Source organism: Astyanax mexicanus, chromosome 15 (genome assembly GCF_023375975.1).
Source record: "Astyanax mexicanus isolate ESR-SI-001 chromosome 15, AstMex3_surface, whole genome shotgun sequence".
NCBI lineage: Eukaryota > Metazoa > Chordata > Actinopteri > Characiformes > Acestrorhamphidae > Astyanax > Astyanax mexicanus.
This window is the reverse complement of record NC_064422.1, coordinates 17,684,252-17,707,630: the sequence shown is the minus strand read 5'-3', so window position 1 is coordinate 17,707,630 and position 23,379 is coordinate 17,684,252. Positions and strand designations below refer to the sequence as shown.

The window sequence follows — 23,379 nt, the reverse complement described above, 5'->3', positions numbered from 1 at the left end:
AGAAGACCTCAAAAGCCACGGGCGCAAAAATAAAGGTGAAAAAAATTAACCAGCATGTTTTAACAGTTTGCGTGTGTAAATTAACTTCTCGCGAGCACAAATGTGAAGCTCGTGAGCAAAATAAAGGGAACTGTGTGCTCGCTAAACAAGATATTGCTCTCGAGCTTCATTTTCCTCCTCTCGGGTGTTTTTTCCCTCTCAAATTCACAGTTGTCCTCGAGCACTATGCAAATGACCTGCGGCTGATGTTTTTGCTCAAGTGAGTTTTTTGTGCTCGAGTTTTGAAAGGGGTGGTTTTGACCACCGGTCACTCCGGGCACTAAACTCAGGCTAACAGCACCGGAGAGTGGGTTGTTTGGATTTTAGCATAGCTAGTTAGCTAACTCTCCTTCTGTCCTTCTTTGTCTACCCTCCAATAGCCAATAGCATTCGCTGAGGGAGGTGACCCTGACCTCGCCCCCAAAAGGTCAAAACCACCTCTTTTAAATCTCGAGCGCAAAAAACTCACTTGCTCAAAAACAGCAGCCGCAGGTAATTCGCAACACCCGGGAGGAGAAAAATGAAGATTGGAAGCGTTATTCTGTTCAGCGCGCAAACGATTCCCAGCACGCACACAAGTTTTTGTTTGCTAATTTCATGATATTTTAATGATTTAATATTAATCTATCTTGTGTTTAACATTATTAAAAACAACATTAATATGATTAAAAACAAATCTTCCGTTATTGAGATGTTATTGAGTTTCTGTGTGTACAGTTGGGAAGCATCTATGTAATATTTTTTTTAATGTGATTTCTCTTAGAAATGTATGAGGAAAAATTCAAATCTTCTTCCTGTGTAAGTCTCTCTGAGACATTTTTTATTTATAAAACAACCTTCTACTTTAATTATTATTTTTGAATTCGGAGGAGAAGCATATCTTGCCAACTGGGGTATTTATTTGGTTAACAACAGGTATAGAAGTAGGTGGTATTTTCGCCTCTGAACATCATTAAGTTCCCTGTGTTTCAGAAGGTCAAAAAGCCACGTGTGTCATGGCTAAATTACTCATACGAATTTTCCAACGTTTCAAGTGGACGTCAGGGTTGCAACCCACGCCCGCGCGCACGCGCACATCCACGTGCACATCTGTCAGTGTGCTTACAGCCCGTGGTTAGTGCAGTCAGGGCGCAATGATTTACTGCGGACTAAATCTAAACCCAGAGCCGAGCTGGAGTCCTGTTCCCCAGTCTGATATTAAACCCAGATCAGCAGCAGAAATATTTCAGCGCTCTGATGATTAAATCCGGTGAGTGTGTTCATCTTTATTCAGCTCAATTTAATATAAGCTGGGTCAACTGGAGCTTTAGCCAGCCTTGGGTCAGTTAGCGCCCATGCTAGCGTTAGCTAAGCTAGCTGAAACACTGTGTCTGGGGTTTAAACACTCAGAACAGGAGCCTGATTAATAAACACGCAACTGAAAGGTCGCGGTGCCTAAAATAGGGGGTGTGGACACGGATACTGGGCTTGTTTACCTGCTGCTGCTTATTCTTCACCCCTATAACGAGTTCAGTTAGCCAGCTAGCATAGCCTTAGCATTACTGGCTAACCTAGCAATAGGTTAGCTAACCTAGGTTGATAAACAAACGCTAATTCTAGCTTGCTAACCTAACCTGACTGTCTAGCCAGCTAAGCTAGCTTGGTTTAATATGATCCATATAACTAATGTTTAATATTTGTTTAAATTAAATTATAATGTCCTCTACACTAACTACATAACGCTATAGCCACTGTCTAGTTTACTAGCAAGATAAACTACTGAGACCCGGGCTGTGCTCCAAAAAGTGAACCATGTAACGTTAACCTAGTTAAGTTAGCTAACGTAACCTATCATAGTTAATCTCACATCAAACTAACTAACTTGACGCTTGACTATTTATTTGTGAAGCACCTAGTGAACACGTTTAACGTTTACAGCAACGTCAGGTTACGTTATCGTCTGAATTAGCGTTCCATCACTAATAGAACATTCACTATGTAACGAGGCTTGCTAGTGTGAGGATTTGGACACAGCCCATATGTTCTAATTTAATCCTCAGAGGCATAGTGATGCCCTCAGTGTTGCTCTTTTACACCACATCATACTTTAATCGGTACCTCGTGCAGTTAGAAAACTTTTCTTAGATTAATCATGTTGAAGCAGATGTTCTCTATCATCTCTTGTCTTGGATACCTCCTCCGCCTCCTGCCTTGCATGTTTTAAGTGCTTCCTAGCTCTAAAGCACCTGATTCAAATGATCATCTTGTTATAAAAAAATTCAAATGTAATTTTGATATATCCACAAGGACTCCTAAGACGTCTGAGTACTTGGCAGTTGAGGCACGGACCATGAACATAGTTCGCTATGCTTCTGGATTCTTGTCGAGCCAGTATCAGATGGTAGTGGTTGCTGTGTTCTGCTCACGCAACTTATAATGTGATTTATTGTGTGTGATTGTGCTTAGGTAAGTGTGTTGTTGCCATAGTTAAAGGAAGTGAGCTTAGATTAAGGAGGGATTCTATGTGTTCATAGGTTATTTTTTGGTAGGTCTGTTACTTGGCAGTTGAGGCAATGGACCATGAACATAGTGTTAGGCTGTGCTTCTGGATTCTTGTCGAGCCAGTATCAGATTGTGGTGGTTTTGCTATTGTTGTTAGTTGAGTGAGTAGTAGATCCTGGCTGAGCCCTATGCATAACCCCAGCTGTTAGGTGCAGGATTTGTCAATTTCCTGTATTATATTACTAATTTGATTGTCATTGGGATTTGATTGATATAGGGAATAGAATGTACTGTTGTGATTTCAAACAGCAGTATAAAACGGCTGACAAACTACAGCTTTGGAAAAAATACGAGACTGCTTCAAAATGTAAAATTCCTTTTATTTTTTCTAATTAAAAGCTAATTAGGTAAATTTTACCTAATTAAAATTTAATCAAGAGGAAGATGGATGATCACAAGCCGTCAAACCAAGCACCAAGGGTGGCATAAAGTTTTTCAAAAGCAGTGTGTAAGACTAGTGGAAAAGAACATGCCAAGATGAATGAAAACTGTGATTAAAAAACAGGGTTATTCCATCCACTATTGATTTCCGAACTTTTAAAACTTTATGAAAATGAACTTGTTTTCTTTGCATTATTTGAGGTCTGAAAGCTCTGCATCTTTTTTGCTATTTCAGCCATTTCTTATTTTCTGCAAATAAATGCTCTAAATGGCAATATTTTTATTTGGATTTTGGGAAAACTGTTGTTCGAAGAATAAAACAACCATGTTCATTTTACTCACACATATGTATAAAACTGGTTATACAGCAATACTGTATTTCAAAAGCACAGTATTGATTGAGCATTACAGTGCACAAAATTATAGTGACTGATCACTCCTCAGGTGGAGATCACAGGGGCGCAAGCAGCACTATTGTTTTGGACAAGCTTTTTTTTATAATTGGTGTGAGTCTTAAAATTGTATTTGATCATGACTCAAGGCTTTATACTAGGTTTTGGAACATTGCTGTGAGTATTTTTTTGCATTCAGCAACAAGAGCAGCATTAGTGAGGTCAGGATGTTGGATGATCACCACCCCACCTCATCCTCAAGTCTCCAGCTCCTCCCATCTTGAAACTGATGTTCGCAAGTTTTGGGATTTAGGGCCCTGTTTGGTGAGAATGGGTAATTGCACGAGCAAGTGGAAGAATAATTTTAAAATATGTGGATGTGATGAGGTCTCCTTTTAGAGCGGATGAATCTGATTCCAGGTTATGTTCAGTCAGAGAGAGAATGCGCTCAGTCAGAAACCTCACTTTCTTTGGTGTTACTATGGGCGAATGAACCACTGAGGTCTGAGTTTCACCTTCTGAAGTCTCCATTGCTCCACCAGTCACTTGCGTTCAGTAAAACTGTGCCAGATCCTCTTTTAGAGGCTGTACATGTGAGGCAAGTATGGTAAAGACGCGTGACCAGAAAAACTGTGAAAAGCGACACGACACCCCAGTTTTTAGTATGAATATATTAGGCTTAGCAGTGATGGCCGTTCCAGTACACTGGTACCATTAAACACAATATTTTATCCCTTCTCCACTAAGAAATGTTTCTGCTTTCAGTTTAAAAACAAAATAATACCACCATTCCAGAGTTGGTTTATCAACATAGTGTAACAGTGGCTCAAGAGCTGCCACAGTGAACTGGTTTCGGATCTCCTCCCATTCTACACTGCTCTGAGTCTGACTGGGAATTCCCTGAGAGATGTATCCATGTTGGACTCTGCTCTGTTGGACACAATGTGCAGATTGAGTGCGAGTGCTTAGCAGTGCGATATTCTTATCCAGCAGGACAGGATTGTGCTCTTTGGCCAGAGCGCAATGTGGAGAAGATCTTTCGCCCGCCAGGACAGAGATAGGGACAGTGCAGTATGGGTAATGTGGGCTGTCATATCAGCTGAACATGCAGAGACTGTTGGGACTAGAAGTGGTTAGAAACCAGTTCCACTTTAACTCCAGTTTGACAGTGAGTACAGAGATCTACAGGCTTTTCTTCTTCTTATATTTATCTCTGTGTTTTTGAGTTGGTGGTATTGTGTTGGTTTAGCTTCTGCAGCTGCAGTGTTTTATTTTTTAAAAATGATCCAAAATGGGAATAATGAGGGTTCCTGTGAGTTTAGCTGCTGCACAGTGAGAAACTGGATGGATGTAGTTTTAAAAGGTACACTGTACTAGAGCTTTTACTGCAGAGAAGAGAAATAACCATACAAGTTACAGTAAGGTGTAATAATAAGGTGAAGCCTTTAACAAGCTATATTGTTTTAAGTATAAAGGTATTGAAAGGTAAACAATGTATAACTGCTCAGTATTTATGCACAACACAGTAAATAGGAAATTGGTGAATATGGGAAAAATATTGTACTTTTAGATAACATCACCAACAGTTTCACCAAAGTATTGGAGAAATCTAGATGAGTCTACACACCCCTGGTGATAGAGTGTTGGCAGAAAGTTGAGGGGCATACAAAAAAAAAACAAGATTTGCTGCAGCAGCTCTGTTAGACTAATCACATTTAGACTAATGACTTCAGTTACATAATATGTTGTGTTTATTAGTGTTTTCTTGCTGTACTGGTCTTTTCAAGGCTTAGCTGCTAAATCTTGACAAAAACACTAAACTAATTGGTACTTTTGACTGGTTGAATAGAAAAGTGCACTGAAAAAAGCTAAAATTAGGTGTGTTGGTTGTTTTCATTATGGAATATTGTACGACTAGGACAGAATATAAAATGCAAATAAGACATAAATAGCTCTTCTTCCACAGCCATGCCTATGTAATATCAGGCTTTGCATTGTCTTGTTAAAAAAGACATGGATGTCCTTGGATGGTCTGTATGGTCCTTTTTCTTCTATTTACTCCAGAAAAGTATTTATTAATGTAAGTCTTTATTGTAGAGCTTGTTGCTGATAAAGGTTTGCCAAAATAACCTCTTGTCCATGTGGTTCTATCTGTCATTGTTGAACCACTTTCTAAAGGCATTAACCCTGACAGTATTGGACAAGGGCTGGGAATCGATATTTAATACAAAAAAAGTACTGACCAAAATGTCAAAAAAGTCTAAAAAAAACAAAAAAACAATTGGAGCCTATTTTTGATACTTTGCATTAAAAATGCACATAAACACGACAAACGCGGAGAGAGGCACACTCTCAGTCTCTCACTCTCTCATGCTGTCTGTCTCTCCCTCTCTCTCTTTCGCACTCTTGCCTGAGATATTATAATGTGGTATGTCTGCCAGAAGGAAACCACACTACACTACACTACTGTTACTGTCTTCCTCCCCAAAATACAGGGAAGTACCAGCATTCAAAAAAAAAAGAAAAATCATGATTATTATTCATTTTTTATTGACTGACACCACTAATATAAATATATTTTAATCTAATGCTGATATTTCTTAAAAAGAACTCTTAAATCAGCAATATGCTTAGAGAAAAGATTTAAAGTTTAATCAGTTAAAGTAATGCTGCTGTTTTTGTTCTTAATAAACGCCACAAATAAACATGCTTATTGCTTTCATTCAAACATGATTCAGAAAGATGGAGGCTCTCCTTGTTGACAGGCTGTGAGAATAATTATTGGTTTTTATAATTTTTGGTTACAATTGACAAAAAACATCTAAAAAGTATTGTGTGGGTTTTGGTATTGAATTCAAAGTATCGTATCGGTATTGGTATCGAAAATTTTAAAACGATAACCAGTCCTACATTGGTGATTGCTGAAGTGAGTTCCATCCAGTTGGCTTTTGGGGTGTGTTGGAGTGGCAGAATTTATCATCTTACATGATTTTAGTGATGCTCTTGCTCTTGTTGGGCTGACTGCAATCAAATATTCCTCGGCATCTAAATGCTTGAGTAAAGGGGAACACTGGCTGTTTGTATTGGTGGGGATAATGGGGAGTGGTGCTGTGGACATGTGAGCACTGGTGTGAGTGTGTGTGTGTGTCAGTAGAATTAAAGGGAAGGGTGATGAGTTGAGTAACTCGGTCACGCCCGGACTACAGTTTCCCTGAATCAGCGCTGCTCTGTCTGCAGTGGAGCAGTTTAGATAAGTAGACTAGTAGTGCAGCTTTAGATCAGCTTTAGGTATTCGCAAACGGTTCTGAAGTAATATACAGTGCAAGCATTTCTCATTAATATGCAGAGTTAAATTAAAGAAATGAGCTTTTCTTTACAGATGAGTGAATAGTTTGGAATACATTTATATGAATATAAAACTTAAAGTATAAATACATTTTGGGACAGGTGACAGAATAGTTTTCTGTCAAAAAGTTATTCAGGTGCCCTGAGTATCCAGTATGATTTATTAATTTGGCATCTTGAAAATTTCAGTATCCAGTATAATAATTTAGTATACAGAAAGAGAGTATTGCAGACATACTGAGTGTCCTCTCTAATTCAGTGTTGTTTGCAGTTTTGTAAACTGTGCATGTTTGTGTGTTGGGTCAGCAGTTTGGGCAGAAGCTGGTGTGGGGAGTGTGTGGTTTAGCTGAACAGCCGAAACATAATTTGCAAGGTAAAGCAGGTCTCGCTTCCTGGTAATACTGCTGAAACACATTAGCTTCATCCCAAATCCAAGGCTAAAGTTTAGATTGATTTTGAGGACGCAACTGATGTATCATTCCTGATCCTCGGCAACTCACATTTTGCGATGCATGTATGATGCAAAGTAAAAAAAAAACTTGATAATTGCGCAGAAAACGAAGCCCCCAGAGCAGAGTTTGGTTGAAAATGTTAGTTTCACAACTCAATTTGCAGGAGGTGGGACTTTTCTGGTGATATCCTCACAAAGCTTTTTTCAAAACACTGTTACATATGTGTAGGGGAGTACTCATTCCTACCTGCTCTTTTTCTTGCCTGTTTGGGTATCTATTAGTCTATCTATACAGTGATAAGCCAAAACATTATGACATTTTATAGCTGCATGCCTTCTTGCCTGTCTGTGTTTCAAGATAACTAATCGGGCGGAACAAATTTACACCTAAAACTCCAGATCAGAGTCCAAACCAGGGTAAATGTGTTTGTCAGATTGTATACCCTACAATAATCTGGTTAGATTTGGTTTCACACTGCAGTTTAGTGACTGAGCGCAATAAAGCCTTTTATTACATCCTGCTGTCATCATCATCTATTTGGACGAAATCTCTGTATACTTGACATTGACTGGTTTGTAGAAGAGTACTGGTGTGTTTTTAGTTTGGCAAGAATCTGCCTCAGAGTGCAGGTATATCAGATTCACCTCTGAATTCTCTTTATCTGTTTAGAAATAAGGGTTAATCTACAGTTACAGTAGATACAGTAATCACCAATGTAATCTGTTGGACCTGTACAGCTGGGCGATGCACCTGTGAGCCAAGGGTACACTTTTTTTTAAGCTATTTTAATGTATGTTTTAATGACTGACAGAAGCCTGCCTCAACTATCTATAATTGTTATATATCTATAAAAGGCCTAAACCGTCTAGGACTGCAACAACTAATCGATTATATTGACTAATTTAATAATGGACTAGTTGTGTTTACATTATCATACTCATAAATACAGTTGCTACCCCCCTAATATGGAGCAGTGGGGCAGTATGGCAGTGGGCCACCCAAAGCCACTCAATGTTCCTAGAGCCTGCTAAAGTAGCTAAACAAGATGTGTCTCATTTTTTTGTAAATTTATACCCAAGTTAGCCTTAGCATTTTTTCCCCGAGTTTACCTTCCACCCTAAATTCCACCTTAAATATGGCTGTAGTTTTAGTCAAGCTAACATTAGCGACAAGTTCTGTTTTTTCTGTCAATCAATGTTACTAGAGTCTGCTAGAGTAGTTAAACATTTTTTAGTACATTTATTTATAGTTTTTCATTCCACATTAAATGCGGTGTTTCAGAGTAAAAGAAAATCAAACTTTTTTAATAACACATATTTTTCACAGTCTTTTCTGACTATTTTCTGTATATTTACACTTTAATTGATTATTAAAAGAATTGCAAGTTGCAGCCTTAGAACCATTTACAAGTTTTTTTTTTTTTTTGCAAACACACTGGACCATGGTTCAGTAGATCCTATTGGACCAAATAATATTCCATGGGACTTTCACACCTGCTAATTAGATCCAAACAAAATTGAAACGTGCAAATATCCAGACAAAACAAGTTATCCAGTATTGGCATTTATTTTGCTGGTGATGATTTTTTATGTTGTAGATTTTGTGTGCTGGTTCTGAATATCATTTATAGGTGTCAATAATTGAAACGTTATTCTTAAACATTAGTTTTATACCTTTTTTCCAGTCCGACCCCTCCACCCTCCGTCCCACTCAGTTTTTCCATCTGCAGACGAACTGATCTCCATTAGGCTGAGTGGTCTGGTTGTTAAGTCTTAATGAATTACTTGGTTCGGTGCCAGAGGCTTTTCCAGCGTTGGGGTGGGTTTATCAGCAGTGTTTTAAAATCGCTCCGCTGGACTGATCTGCTGAACTGAACCCTGAGCTGATTACGTTACAGCCTCAAGGCTGGCGGGGAGTGCTGAGACTGAGAAGGACCTACAGCTGCAGAGATAATAATTATTACAGTACTAGTTCAGCTAGTTCCAGAATGGGTAGGTTTTGTGTAGTTATATCCATGGTTCTGACCTGTCTGTCATGTGTTCTACTGTATATTGTTTTATACACTGTGTAGCTGGAGTTACTTACAGATTTGCCTTGTCCTATTTTACGTTCGTTCACCCAGCAGTGAGGAGTGTTCTCAGAAGGTGATTAAACAGTTTACAGTCTGCAGTGTAGAACTAATTTACAGTAGAACATGCCCGCCATCTTTTTACTCTTGAATAAAAGCTAGTTAGAATTTAAACTATGATGGAAAATGCTCTGTTTTCCAGCAGAAAAAAACACAATTCTTCCTTCTCTAAGGTAGCACTGAACTACATGATCAAAACGGAAAAGAACCAGCAAAAACGAACATACTGTAGAGAATCATATGGTTGTGCATTGTCTCTGATGCTGAAGATGGATAGCTTGCCAAAATTGATTTGTAAAAAGATAAGAAGTAAATTTTCATGTCATTTCCTGGGGAAACCACAAAAAGGTTTCTGTGGTATTTCTAGGTGATTTGTGTGGTGTTGCTTGCTAGTTGCTATGGTGTTATGGTTGATTTGGTGGTGTTGTGTGGTTGCTATCATAGACGTAATACACGTAGACGCCTCATAGACTGACACCGCCTGTTGGAGCTGACGTTCAGTGCAGCCGCCATATTGGATTGTTCTCCTATGCGTCCCAAGTGCATCTATTTGTATTGAGGAAGGTCTTTAATACAACTATAATAATCACAATTCTGCCCATTTTTATCCGATTTTCACATGGTTTGGTTTGTTACAAACAGCAGAGATGTAGTAATGTTACAGGGACGTTGTTACACATTACAAATATGTGCTTTCATGCTGAAATACTTTGTGTTATGCTCTTTAACAAAGACAAAAATATGGTGTGGCATATTAACAAGTGTATAAATAAGTGTATAAATGATTTTTCGGTGACGCTGGATTATGCTCCAGCCCGTAATGAGGCGTTCATATACATTATAGTTGCTGTGGTGTTCCAATGTGGTTGCTATGGTGTTCCAGTTGGTTGCCAAATGGCTGCCAGATTACATATCTACTCACTAAATATCAGCACATTCCATGTTTAAACAACATCAGGACATTTTAATGGCTTTTAAATCCCATGTTCATCTGTTTCTATCATTTGTCAAAAATAATCGTTAACTGTTTGAAAAAATAATCATCAGATTAGTCGACTTAAAAATATTGAAAATAATCATTAGCTGCAGCCCCAGTTGGTTGGCTGTACTACTGTATTTGTATCAGAAAATATAATGCTTTTTGGAAATCAAATAGCTGTATATTACCACGCATTTATGATCAAACTGTAGTTGGGGCTGTGTCAATCTGCAAAACTGAGGGAAGAGCATACTGAAAATATCAAGAAGGCATTGACGCAGAAGATGACATTACAATGTGAAGTCATTAATATGAAACATTGAACAAAACATTTAAAATTACATTTTTGTTTGGTTGAGTTTATCCTGAAAATCTACATTATGCGCTATAGTGGTGTAACAGCCCATGGCTAATCGTATGGATTCGTATGGATTAACCCTCTTGGTTGGGTATGCACATGAAACATGTACCCATTTGTTAAAAATAAATAAATAAACACAGAATAAATAATGTCTTTAGCATTTTTTATTGTTATTATTTCGTTTTAATAATACAACCTGCATGGCATCACGTTTGCAGGGGCATCAGCCGTGTGTTCTGGAGACCAAAACAGGACCAAACCTCGCAATCACACTACTTTATGAAGTAAAAATTGCCAAAGAAGTATCCAACACATCTTCTGCTACCCTAAATACTCTACCAGTGCTACAGACACACCCCTTCTGAGAGTCACTCAGAAGCAGATCAGGTGCAGGTACAGAAAAGACTAAGTAGTTACCAAATACCCAATACAAATCTCTCAGTCACTGCAGACATCTTGTTTGTTTTAATATTCCCAAAATCTGTGATATGATTTGATCCACAAGATTTGTAATCGTTATACCCCATATCTGTAACCTTATAGTCATTATTGTGTTTTAAAATGTAAAAAAAAAACATATCACCAAGTTATTCCAGACTTTTTAACAGTACCATGTTGTCGCTGTGGGACTGAGAATGAAGCCTCATGAATTAATGGTGTTTAATGTTTTCTCTGTTTGTGTGTGTATGCAGTGTGAGTGCAGTGTGCTGTGTTTGTCAGCAGTACAATGGCTCATCAGGGGGTCCGTCACTGGTCGGTGAAGCAGGTGGGCCGCTGGCTGCGGGAAGAAGGGTTCTGTGACTATGTGGACCTGCTGTGTAATAAACACAGGCTGGATGGAACCAGCCTCCTGACCCTCACAGAGTACGACCTGCGCTCCCCTCCGCTCGAGCTCAAAGTGCTGGGGGACATCAAGAGGCTCATGGTGTCTCTGCGCAAGCTGCAGAAACAAAACGCTGACGTGCTGGAGGAGCTGGGATTCTCTCACGATGCACACTCGCCACAAGGGGGCGCCGGTAGGTTTATTCAAATAGCATCTAGCCCATATACCTGAGCTGTAGGAGGCAAATTAGCTAGTAAATAAGGGTAAGTCACACCAGACCACACATGCTGTGTATGGATGTGTACAGTTTTAAACACAGCACTTTAAACCCCTCCTTTTCACCTCCATACCTCATCTACAACTCTAAAAAATAAGACACCACAAAATATGAGTTTCTTTGATTTTACCAAATTGAAAACCTCTGGAATATAATCAAGAGGAAGATGGATGATCACAAGCCATCAAACCAAGCTGACCTGCTTGAAATTTTGCACCAGGAGTGGCATAAAGTTATCCAAAAGCAGTGTGTATGCATGAAAACTGTGATTAAAAAACAGGGTTATTCTGATTTTTGAAAACTTACAAATATAAACTTGCATTATTTGAGGTTTGAAAGATTTGCATGACCATTTTTGCAAATAAATGCTCTAAATAACACTGTTTTTATTTGGAATTTGGAAGAAATGTATTCAGTAGTTTATAGAATAAAACCATAAGGTTCATTTTACTCATTTGTGTACCTGATTAAGTTATTATGCTATTATGCTATTATGAATAGCAAAATCAGAGAAACTGATTCAGAAACTGAAGTGGTCTCTTAATTGTTTTCAAAGCTGTATATGTACCACTTTTTCAAAGTGTTTCCCACTACAGCCAATTAATCACAGCTTTTAAAAGCTAGAACAAATCAGTCCTAGATACAAATAAATCTTGGTTAAACCAACTGGACCAAATATTCTAAAAGATAAAGAACGTTCTTAAGTCAGTAATTGGATAAATCACGCACAGTTAGGATGTGCAAAGACTGGTTATTGGTGGAGGTATATGTAGTTTGCACTAAAAAGAAGCTCTTCTGCAGTTTGCTTTGGATAAGGGTGTCTATAAATTTAAATAAACATAAAAATATTATGTTCAGCTGGATGTTCTTTTAAAAGAAGAATAGCAGTGTTTGCGGTTCACGGTTTGTCACTTCCATGAACTGAGCTCTTATTATTCAGCCATGATCAGTTAAAGGAGCCCCAGAACAGGTTGAGCTGAGGGTGAAGATTGAAAGGACAAAGCCAAAAAGCTCATCAGGGAGCTGCATGAGGAAACATATCCAGGAGAGAGGTCACACCAGTACCCCTGAGTTCGGTCACAGCCAGCCCTGAAGACAGTACTGAGAAAAGGGCAAGGGTAATGTGAAAGATATTACTTCACAAAGAGAGAGATACAAAGAGAGAGATACAAAGAGAGAGATACAAAGAGAGAGATACAGAGAGAAAGAGATACAGAGAGAGATACAGATAAAGAGATACAGAGAGAGAGATACAAAGAAAGAGATACAGAGAGAGAGAGATACAGAGAGAGAGATACAGAGAGAGATACAAAGAGAGAGATACAGAGAGAAAGAGATACAGAGAGAGAGAGAGAGAGAGAGAGATACAGATAAAGAGATACAGAGAGAGAGAGATACAAAGAAAGAGATACAGAGAGAGAGAGATACAGAGAGAGAGATACAGAGAGAGAGATACAAAGAAAGAGATACAGAGAGCTAGTATAGACACCACTTCTCTCTTTTTAGGCTAGTCTTAACCCCCGTCTGAGAAACTTGCTCTTTATGTTTATTAATGCTTATTCTATTGTTAATGTTGAGTTAATTACAGGAAGACACTCTCACTGACTTTATGTATATTCTGATTTATTTTAATGTTATATATGTATTTGTGTGTGTATATATGTGTAGGTGCGGAGTGGTTATGTAACGGAGAGTCGGTGCGGGACTGTGACAGTGTTGTGGACTCCCTCGTTGGAGAGCAGTATCAGTACAGTAATGGGAAGCACAAGCAGCAGAGTCGCCGGCTGGACCCGGAATACTGGAAAACTGTCCTCAGTTCTATCTACGTAGTTTTTGTCTTCGGCTTTACCTCATTTGTAATGGTGATCGTGCACGAGCGCGTGCCGGACATGCGCACCTATCCTCCACTGCCCGACATCTTCCTGGACAGGTGAGCAGATTTAACACATTAAATTGTGTTTTCATCTCCTGCTGTACTTCAGCCTGGCTAGCTCTTACTGCAGTTTGTAGATAAAACTACCTCCACCATGTTTGGCGGCTGTACTTTAGCCTGGTTAGCTCAGTTCAAAAAGCTCTATGATGCCATCAAGAGGAGATTTAAATAATTTAGGAGAAAACTCCATCAGTGGAGGCCATATGTGAGGTAGACGTGTGCATCCAGGGTTGACCATGGCTTTATAGCCTCATAGCAGGTCAAATGGGTAACTTTTCTCAGAAAGTTAAGACTAATGCTAAGGTCAAAGCTAGCTGGTAGACTTTAACAACATGGTATTTTTGTGATTAACAAAGCTCTTCGCGATATGACAAAACACTAAATTAAAAATATTATTTTAAGAATTTACACTTCTGCAAAAGAATGAATTCAATTTTATTATTGCATACGATATGATATGGCACACCCATAGCTAAGATATAAGAAAGAATACAAGAATTTTATCATATTTGTAACAGAAGTCAATGATCCAGAATGTCATGATACTAATAACGCACTCCAATTTTTGCACCAGTAGTGGCTTAATGTTATCCAAAAGCAGTGTGTAAGACTGGTGGAGGAGAACATGCCAAGATGCATGAAAACTGTGATTAAAAAACAGGGTTATTCCACCAAATATTGATTTCTGAACACTTCAAACTTTATAAATGTGAAGTTGTTTTCTTTGCATTATTTGAGGTCTGAAAGCTCTGCATCTTTTTTTATTTCAGTCATTTATAATTTTCTGCAAATAAATGCTCTAAATGACAATATTTTTATTTGGAATTTGGGAGAAATGTTGTCCATAGTTTATAGAATAAAACATCAAGGTTAATTTTACTTAAACATAGACCTATAAATAGCAAAATCAGAGAACTTATTTCTCCAACGCTGTGTATATATACATATATACTGTTCAGTAGCTTGTCCCTCCTAATTGACAGTAGCAGTACAGATCTCACACTGGAGCTGCTGGTGTAATTGTCACATGGTTGAGTGCAGTGATAATGCTGTTATTAAAATCAGAAGAAGCTCAGCCTGTCTGTAAGAGGATTAATGATTCCTCCTCTCTTTCCTGCAGTGTACCCAGAATCCCCTGGGCCTTCGCCATGGCCGAGGCGTGCGGACTGATCCTGTGTAATATCTGGCTACTCGTGCTGCTGCTGCACAAACACAGGTAGCAACATACAAACTTATATATACACACACTGTCAATGTGCTGATAATCCACTGTTTAAACATCTCCGTTACTGTATTGAAATGTTTCAAATTACTGCCAGAATTAGCATTTTTGAAATTGCTGAATATTTATTATTATAATCATAGTACTCAGTGCATTGTGTGCTCCAGTGGACTAAGGCTCAGTGCAATTTCTGTTTTGTACCCTACCCCTTGTTTTCGAGTGTAACTCTTAAATCCTCCCCTTAAGAATTGGAACAACCCTTCAAGAACCTAATACAGTTATAGCTATAGCAGTGAGGCGCTAAAGTTTGGGGGTTCCTATGGTCGGTTGTGCTGCCATATTGCCAGTGATTCTTATATCCCTCTGTTTTGAATGTGTCTTTACAAAAAATCTCAGTTTGAAGAGCCATGTTGCCCTAACACTTCCCCTCAATCAGTTTATTAGAAGTGATATCCACAAACATTCTGATATAAAAATAGTGTGTGGTTTGAGACACTGTGACTCACTTATCTGGATAATGAACTGAAGTACAGATGCAGAATGGCCTTTATGATTATGTGTATAACTCTGCTCTGTACTTCAGACCGTGTTTTAGATTATAGTGAGTCAGACAGTATCAGAAACTGCATAATCATGTCTAGTACAGATTACTGAACCTCCACACACTGTATAAATTAGACGTGGATTTAGCACAGTGAGAATAAGCTTTCATATTTGACACCAAACATATCTTGACTGATTGACAAGGTAAAAAGGTGGAACTAATTGTGCAGACTGTTCCTTTAAAACATCCTGAGTTTTCTGGACTAAAGTGCTCAGTTCTAAATATAGCTCAGCCAGAGCGTGTGTGAGAGAACCGCAGTGTGGAGTTTGAACTCTTACTGAGGTTAAATTAGACCGGTCTGTCTGCCCTCATGCTGATAACTGCCAGCAGGATTTCCAAATGGGTTTATACCCTTTGTCTTCATTTGGCCACTATACACAATATTGCTGCATCACTTCACTGTATGTTCTATTTTCTTTCACTAATATAAGTTCTGTACACAGTGTAGGATATTCTGTAGTAGAAACTAATATATTTTTTTTACAAAATGTACTGTTTTACACCACTGTAGCTTCACTACTGTATTGTTACTTAATACATTCCACACTTTTCTTACTGCATACAATGCAATTTTGTTCTTGCTATATATATATATATATATATATATATATATATATATATATATATATATATATAGTGCTTATATATTTTTTTAAGTCTTTCCACTGTGTGCTCTATTCTTATTGTGTGTGTGTGTGTGTGTGTGTGTGTGTAGGTCAATCCTGCTGCGGAGGATGTGTAGTTTAATGGGGACAGTCTTCATGCTGCGCTGCATCACTATGTTTGTCACTTCACTTTCAGTGCCGGGACAACACCTGCAGTGTACTGGAAAGGTACACACCACACACACACACACACACACACACACACACACACACACATATATATTACATATATTATTAATATATGTAATATATAGTCCAAATAATTACGACAATATTATGTGATTACCTGCGAATAATAATGGCACTTGGTTTTTAAATGTAAACAAAATAATGCAATTATATTTTTATTAGTGGTGTTAATTAAAGTACTAGTATACACTTTTATGTTTAAGGGGAAATAAAGCCAACATGGGGTGCTGGAATAAAGAATGCATGACAAGTTGGATTTTCTTCTACATTATTGTAAACATCTCAGCTTGGTTGTAAGGATTTCTGAATTAAAACCTAATTTGGTGAGTATAAAAGAGCATTTGTGGTTGTGTTTCAGTTGATGAGTTTACTTGGTTTACTATACTTTTCTCCCTCTTTTTGGTTTGGTTTCACACAGACATAAACCTAAATGCACCAAAATACAAACCAATAAACCACGTGAGCGCGTTGTCTCCTCTGATTGGTACGAGCTGTAAATATAGTGAGAAGATTCTGTGTTCCAGTGCCTATATCTGTGCAGTGTGAACCTGCTTTAGGACGCATTTAAACAGTGTTTTCAAAGGATATCCGTGTAGTAAACAAATGTTTCTCTCTCTCTCTCTCTCTTTCTCTCTTTCTCTCTGTACAGATGTACGGTGATATGTGGGCGAAGCTGCAGAGAGCTGTAGCTATATGGAGTGGGTTTGGGATGACTCTGACAGGAGTAAAGACTTGCGGGGATTACATGTTCAGTGGACACACCGTCGTCCTTACCATGCTGAACTTCTTCGTCACAGAGTGTGAGTTAAAACACACATACACACACTTTGAGGCTGAGTTTTGGTGGTTCCTAAATGATTCCACTTTTTTTTTTTAGTAATACTCTCATAACTGAAGGGCCCAACATTCCGTCTGATTCTGCATAGCAATGTGAAAACACAGTATAATCTGATTTATGCCAATACATTACTTAGCAACCACCAAGCAACAGCATAGCAAGCTAGCTTACATACCTATGCTATGTTTTTCAAATACATTATAATCTTATTTAAGCAAATATGTTACTTAGCAACCATCTGGCAACAACCACAGATACCATAGCAAGCTAGCATCCATAGCTCTGCTATGTATTTTAAATACATTATAATCATAAGCGAATACATTGCTGAGCACCCACCTAGGAATATGTTAGCAAAGGCCTAGCAATCACATAGTAACGGCATAGCAACCACAATGGACACTATAGCAACACCTTAACAACTACCTGGCAACACTTTAGCATCCACCTAGCAAACACCTTGGAACAACATAGCAACAACCACAGATACCATAGCAAGCTAACCTCCATAGCTGTGCTATGTATTTCAGATACATTATAATCTTATTTAAGCAAATATATTACTTAGCAACCACCTGGCAACAACATTGCAACAACCACAGATACCATAGCAAGCTAGTGTCCATAGCTCTGCTATGTATTTTAAATACATTATAATCTTATTTAAGCGAATACATTGCTGAGCACCCACCTAGCAACACGTTAGCAACGACCTAGCAACAGCATAGCAACCACCATGGACACTATAGCAACATCTTAACAACTACCTAGGAACACCTTAGCATCCACTTAGCAACCACTTTGGAACAAAATAGCTTAGCAACACCTTTGCAACCACCTAGAAACCACTTAGCAACACCATAGCAACCAGCCATTAATCAGAACTGGAATCACACTCACAGTTTCTGCAGGACTTGGACTCTAGTTAAGTCTGGAACCTCACAGTTGGGTCTGACCACTGTTGCTTAGCTGGAATGTATCTTGTTTATATTAGTATCATATTATTGATCTCAGTTCAAGAAGTACAGTGGTCTAAGTAAAGTTATGCTAAAGATAATCTAAATGTGATCTTTCTGAACTTGTGTGTGTACTGCAGACACGCCTCGGAGCTGGAACTTCATCCACACACTTTCGTGGGTTCTGAACCTGTTCGGGATCTTCTTCATCCTGGCCGCTCACGAGCACTACTCCATCGACGTCTTCATCGCCTTCTACATCACCACGCGTCTGTTCCTGTACTACCACACGCTCGCCAACACGCGGGCGTACCAGCACAGCCGCCGCGCGCGCATATGGTTCCCCATGTTCTCCTTCTTCGAGTGCAACGTCAACGGGCCCGTGCCCAACGAGTACTGCTGGCCCTTTTCCAGACCAGCCCTGTTCAGGAGACTCATCAGATAAACCACGCACACACACACACTTACTCTACAGCTCCTCCGCCCTGCGGGGGGCAGCAGAGTGTGTGTTCGTTCCTAAACCATACTGCATACTACGGTGTGGATCAGCTTCATGTTGCCATGATTAAGTGAAGAGCCAGCAGCAAGACTTAAGACTTCGTGGTTTTAGTGGGCGCAGACAGTGCTGCCCTCTTACACACACTCACACACTCACTAGAGAATAATAGAGAAACACTCACTCTACAGCTGGACCTCGTGTGCAGATTGCAGCTAGGAGGCACAGCTAACAAAGACGCTCTTCACGTTTTGATATTATGTGGTGTCATTTTTCATTTGCCAGATAACAGATACACTAAAAATACTAATATAGTAGGTGCTTTTTGAGCAACATTTAAGTCTGCTGCATGATTGTTTGCAGTTTTGATGTTTTCTATATTTGGAGTTGAGGTTGTTCCAGTTTAAAGGTACAGTAAGAATCATTTTCCATTGCACAGATGCATCAGCATTGCATTATTGATAAAAGAAGCTACATTTATTTTGATAAATTATAAATTAATAATAATTAACTTCATTTTTTGTTGTGTGACTGCTACTAACTAGGCTGGATTGTTGATGTAGCATTTGCAGCCAAGCTTATGACAAACATTAGCAGAAAAATTTACTAAAATAATTGTGTGAGATGTGCTTATATGTGGCACAAACCACTGGAGTAAAATAAACCTCTAATCCAAAACATTTTAGGGCAGTTTCCTTACAAGAAATTAAGCCTAGTCTAGGACTACATTCAGCTCTGGAAAAAATTGGAAAAATAAGAGACCACTTCAGTTTCTGAATCAGTTTCTCTGATTTTGCCATTTATAGGTTTATGTTTGAGTAAAATTAACATTGTTGTTTTATTCTATAAACTACAGACAACATTTCTGCCAAATTCCAAATAAAAATATTGTCATTTAGAGCATTTATTCGCAGAAAATGAGAAATGACTAAAATAACAAAAAAGATGCAGAGCTTTCTGACCTCAAATAATGCATAGAAAACAAGTTCATATTCAGAAAGTTGTAAGAGTTCAGAAATCAATATTTGGTGGAATAACCCTGGTTTTCTCCTCCACCAGTCTTACACACTGCTTTTGGATAATTTTATGCCACTTTTTATGCCACACTTGGTGCTTGTGATCATCTATCTTCCTCTTGTTTATATTCCAGAGGTTTTCAATGTGGTAAAATCAAAGAAACACATCATTTTTAATCATTTTTTTTCTCTTATGTTTTTTCCAGAGCTGTAGCATTTTGAAAGCAGATTTTCAAATGAAATTAAAAAAGTCAATATCTAGGCTTATTTTCCCTTTAGGACCTGCGTCTTTAAAATCTAAATTAATGAATTAGTAAACTTGGATTACATTAAAACTATAAACATCATTTAAAGTCAAATTCTGATCTCTTCTGATGGGTACCATGCGTAAAATCCTCTTATATTACTGACTATTTCTTAGAACAGAAACTTAAATATATAAAGATATAATATTATAATAAATGGTCCAAACTTTCTGCTGTGGAAACAAAGTAAAAAGAAACAGAATTTTACTAGAAAATGAATACTAAATATACTTATATACAATACTACATTAAAAGCTGAATAACTCTAATTACCTTTCTGACCAAACCACTGTCATTACACATGACTTATTGTACCTTTAAAAAAGAAAAAAAAAAAACACTTTTTTTTGTTTTATTTATTCCAAAGTATGAAGCTCAGAGGTGTAAAATATTGTAAAAACGGTTAGAAGCAATACAAGCTGCTGATACTTGCTGAACTCCTGTAGTTTACACCCTTTGCAGTCTGAGCTGAGTAACTTTAGCCTTCATTCTTATTGCCATGACTCTTAATTGTGCAAAACGATTTCGCCATTGTTAGGCCTGTCACGATAATTATGTTCTCAGTGTACAGTATGTGGACATGACCTTGATCTTTTTTATTTTTTGATGATCTTGATAGTGCTTGTTGTGTTTAGTTGTAAGGTTGTGTGTGTGTATTAGATTGAATGTCGCTAATACGTTAGCCAGTTGGCTTGTTGTTTTTTCTTTTGTTAGCTGTCTGTCGGAGGCAGGGATTTAGTATGTGAAATATAGCACCATCTATTGTGTGGGAGAAAAGTGCAGTTTGTGCAACAACCAGTGCATCAATAACGAAGACTCTGTTCCCACAGAGCTGCGGCTAAAAAGTATTATAATTGTATTTTCTTTCTTTTTATATTGTATTTTTCACACTATAAGGCCCACTGTATTATAAGGCGCGCTATCAAAAAACGTCTAGTTTCTGGTCTGTCTTCATAAATAATGCACACTGGATTATAAGGCGCATTTTAAGAGACATTATAAGGAAATTCTAGTTCAGCAGGTCTCGTTGGTGGGGGGTGGGGGGTGGCTAACTAAGTTAAGTAAAGCTAAGCTAAGTACACAAAATCGTAATAAAAAAGACTTTCCTTTAACGTCAAACCAGCTCTGGATGTTAAGCCACAGAGATTTCTCTCCTGAAAACTGTTTATTTGGGTGAGTATAGTGCTTCCGTTTATTTACAGTAAGCTTGGATTTCCAAATTTCTCCAGCACTAAGGCTGTAGCATTAGCATTAGCAGCTAACCACTAGCCAAAAGCGGCTAATGCCACCTAATAGCACTAGACTGAGGAACCCTGAGTGTTCAGATAAGCCAGAGTGATATTAGCCTGTGGTTTGGCCCATGTAGCTTTTATTTAACACTAAACATACAGACTGTAGTCCGATAATACTCACCTCTGAACGGCAAAAAAGCTAGTGCGGTTAGCAGGTAATGTTAATGCTGCTCCAGCAGTGCTAGCCGAAGTTAGGAGTAGCTTTGAACAGGGAAATAGCGGTTAGTGGCTAATGGAGAACTAAGCTAAAACTTCTTAATAATGCTGCAATTCAGAGAAATGGCTTTACTGCTCCTTACAACCTGACTGGAAGATTTCATATATAAAGCGCACTAGATTAAAAGTCGATTTTTGTGGAAAAATCTATTATTTTAAGTGTGCTTTATAATGTGAAAAATATGGTATATAAACAGCAATCACAAATATACTGCAAATCACTAATGGGCAATATGAATTGCCAAAGAAAATGTATTTCCCATACTGCATTAAAGCGCTACTTTGTTTAAAAATGATAAAAATATTGTTCAAAGCAATTATTTCCGGTACAGTATATCGTGACAGGCCTAGCCATTGTGCTCAGCAGTATTAGACTACCTGCATTATGCTAATAGACTAACATTGTGTACATTGGCTTTTTTATTATTATTATTAATTTTCTTTTTGTACATGGATATTGTGTTTAAGTCGAGTCCCGCCCCTTTTTGTCCTTCTTGCTATTTGCTGATCTTCTGCCTTGCTGCTGTCGTACCGTTATATGTGAAAATGAACAGTCGCCAAAACTTGGGATGAAAATGGTTGAACACTTGTCTTAACTGTCATTCCAGATGCCAATGACCTGTTATTAGTAGCATGTCTCTTCAAAAATGATTTTGTCGGATATGTTAATGGTATCTTATCTCGATGTGTGATGTTTATGATGCTACCTAAGATTCTATACTGTAAAGTTTACAATTTACAACCTAACAAAACTACTTTTTCCCGAAAGTGATGCTTTGGCCAAAAATTCAGTTTACACAATTTTTATTTTCCCTCAAATTTAGACATAAATTGAATAATATGCAGAGGTCAATTTTTATGGGTAATTTAGGAAGAAATTGCTTTAGAATTTGCTTATTGACCCCAAAGTTGAATGCCAATGTATTTCTAGTAGATTGTTTCAATTATTTTAAACATTAATAAATTAAAATGTATAAACATACATGGCTGGCATATCCAGGTTTATGTGGAACTTTTAATTAAACTTAAATCTAATATTTCTACACAATGTGGAAATATATGGCCAGAAGAATAAAAATTTAAGTTGGAAATAAATGTATTTAATTAAAATTAAAATATGTAAATTTTATAAAACATCTCCTATAATTGTATATTCATATGGCATTTAAAAAAAAAGCAATAGGGCTAAACATTTTAGGTGTTACTGTTCGCTGTGGCAGTTTTTTGTTGATACAGACTAGGCTGTGTCTTTGAATTAGCATTTGAAATTACATTTATAGTCATATAGTTTCTCAGGGGGACGTCTGTGAAAAATGTTTTACCCTTCTGCTCAGTGCATCTGGACTGCGATTGAAAAAACAGGATGACCAGTGAGTTTTTAGCCTTTCTCGGTCACGTGACCTCGCGTTCAGTAGCTCCTCCATGTCTACTCGCTGTTGTGTTTATGTGGATCTTCGTGGAAACGCACGCCCAAAGTGTAACTACGGTGCGTAGCAGTGAACAAATAGCTTTTTTATTAAACGTAAGGTGACGAAACTCAAAGTTCAGCGAAAAACAGTAGGTAATTCAGTCGTTCCGGACGAATAAAATCACAGAGGGCCCCACATTAAAGAGAAAATTACACCAGAACCCCCTGAGAAACTATCCTGAAAACTATCCTTTATATTTATTGAAGGAAAAAAAAATACTGACTGAAGTTATTACTAAATCATATTTGTGTGTATTTTCTAAAAACCTTAGGCTAAGTGTGTATAAAGTCATGGCAGTTAGGATTGATTCAGTTATTGCTAAATGGGGTTATAAGAAAATTGTGTAAACTGGATTTTTGGCTCAGCTGTTGGTAAACTGAACTAAAACTGAAGTGTCTGCAGCAGCAGTTCACCCCCTCTGTTCAGCCTCTGTCTTAACCTGTTCATATGTTGCTTATTA

At 37.9% G+C, this 23,379-nt stretch overlaps 1 protein-coding gene across 2 annotated transcripts; it reads left to right on the top strand.

Moving 5' to 3' along the window:
- The first annotated feature begins 1,114 nt into the window (after positions 1-1,114).
- Positions 1,115-22,786, top strand: LOC103041834 (sphingomyelin synthase-related protein 1). Of its 2 annotated transcripts, none has more exons than XM_022666043.2 (7): positions 1,115-1,288; positions 11,311-11,634; positions 13,387-13,648; positions 14,772-14,867; positions 16,193-16,310; positions 16,981-17,131; positions 18,266-22,786. In XM_022666043.2, the coding sequence occupies exons 2-7, from the start codon at positions 11,346-11,348 to the stop codon at positions 18,568-18,570; spliced, it is 1,221 nt and encodes a 406-aa protein (XP_022521764.1). In that variant the 5' UTR covers positions 1,115-1,288; positions 11,311-11,345; the 3' UTR covers positions 18,571-22,786. The 2 variants fall into 2 exon arrangements, with proteins under 2 accessions (XP_022521764.1, XP_022521765.1); XM_022666044.2 differs by lacking the exon at positions 1,115-1,288 and adding an exon at positions 4,145-4,521.
- The last annotated feature ends 593 nt before the right edge of the window (positions 22,787-23,379 follow it).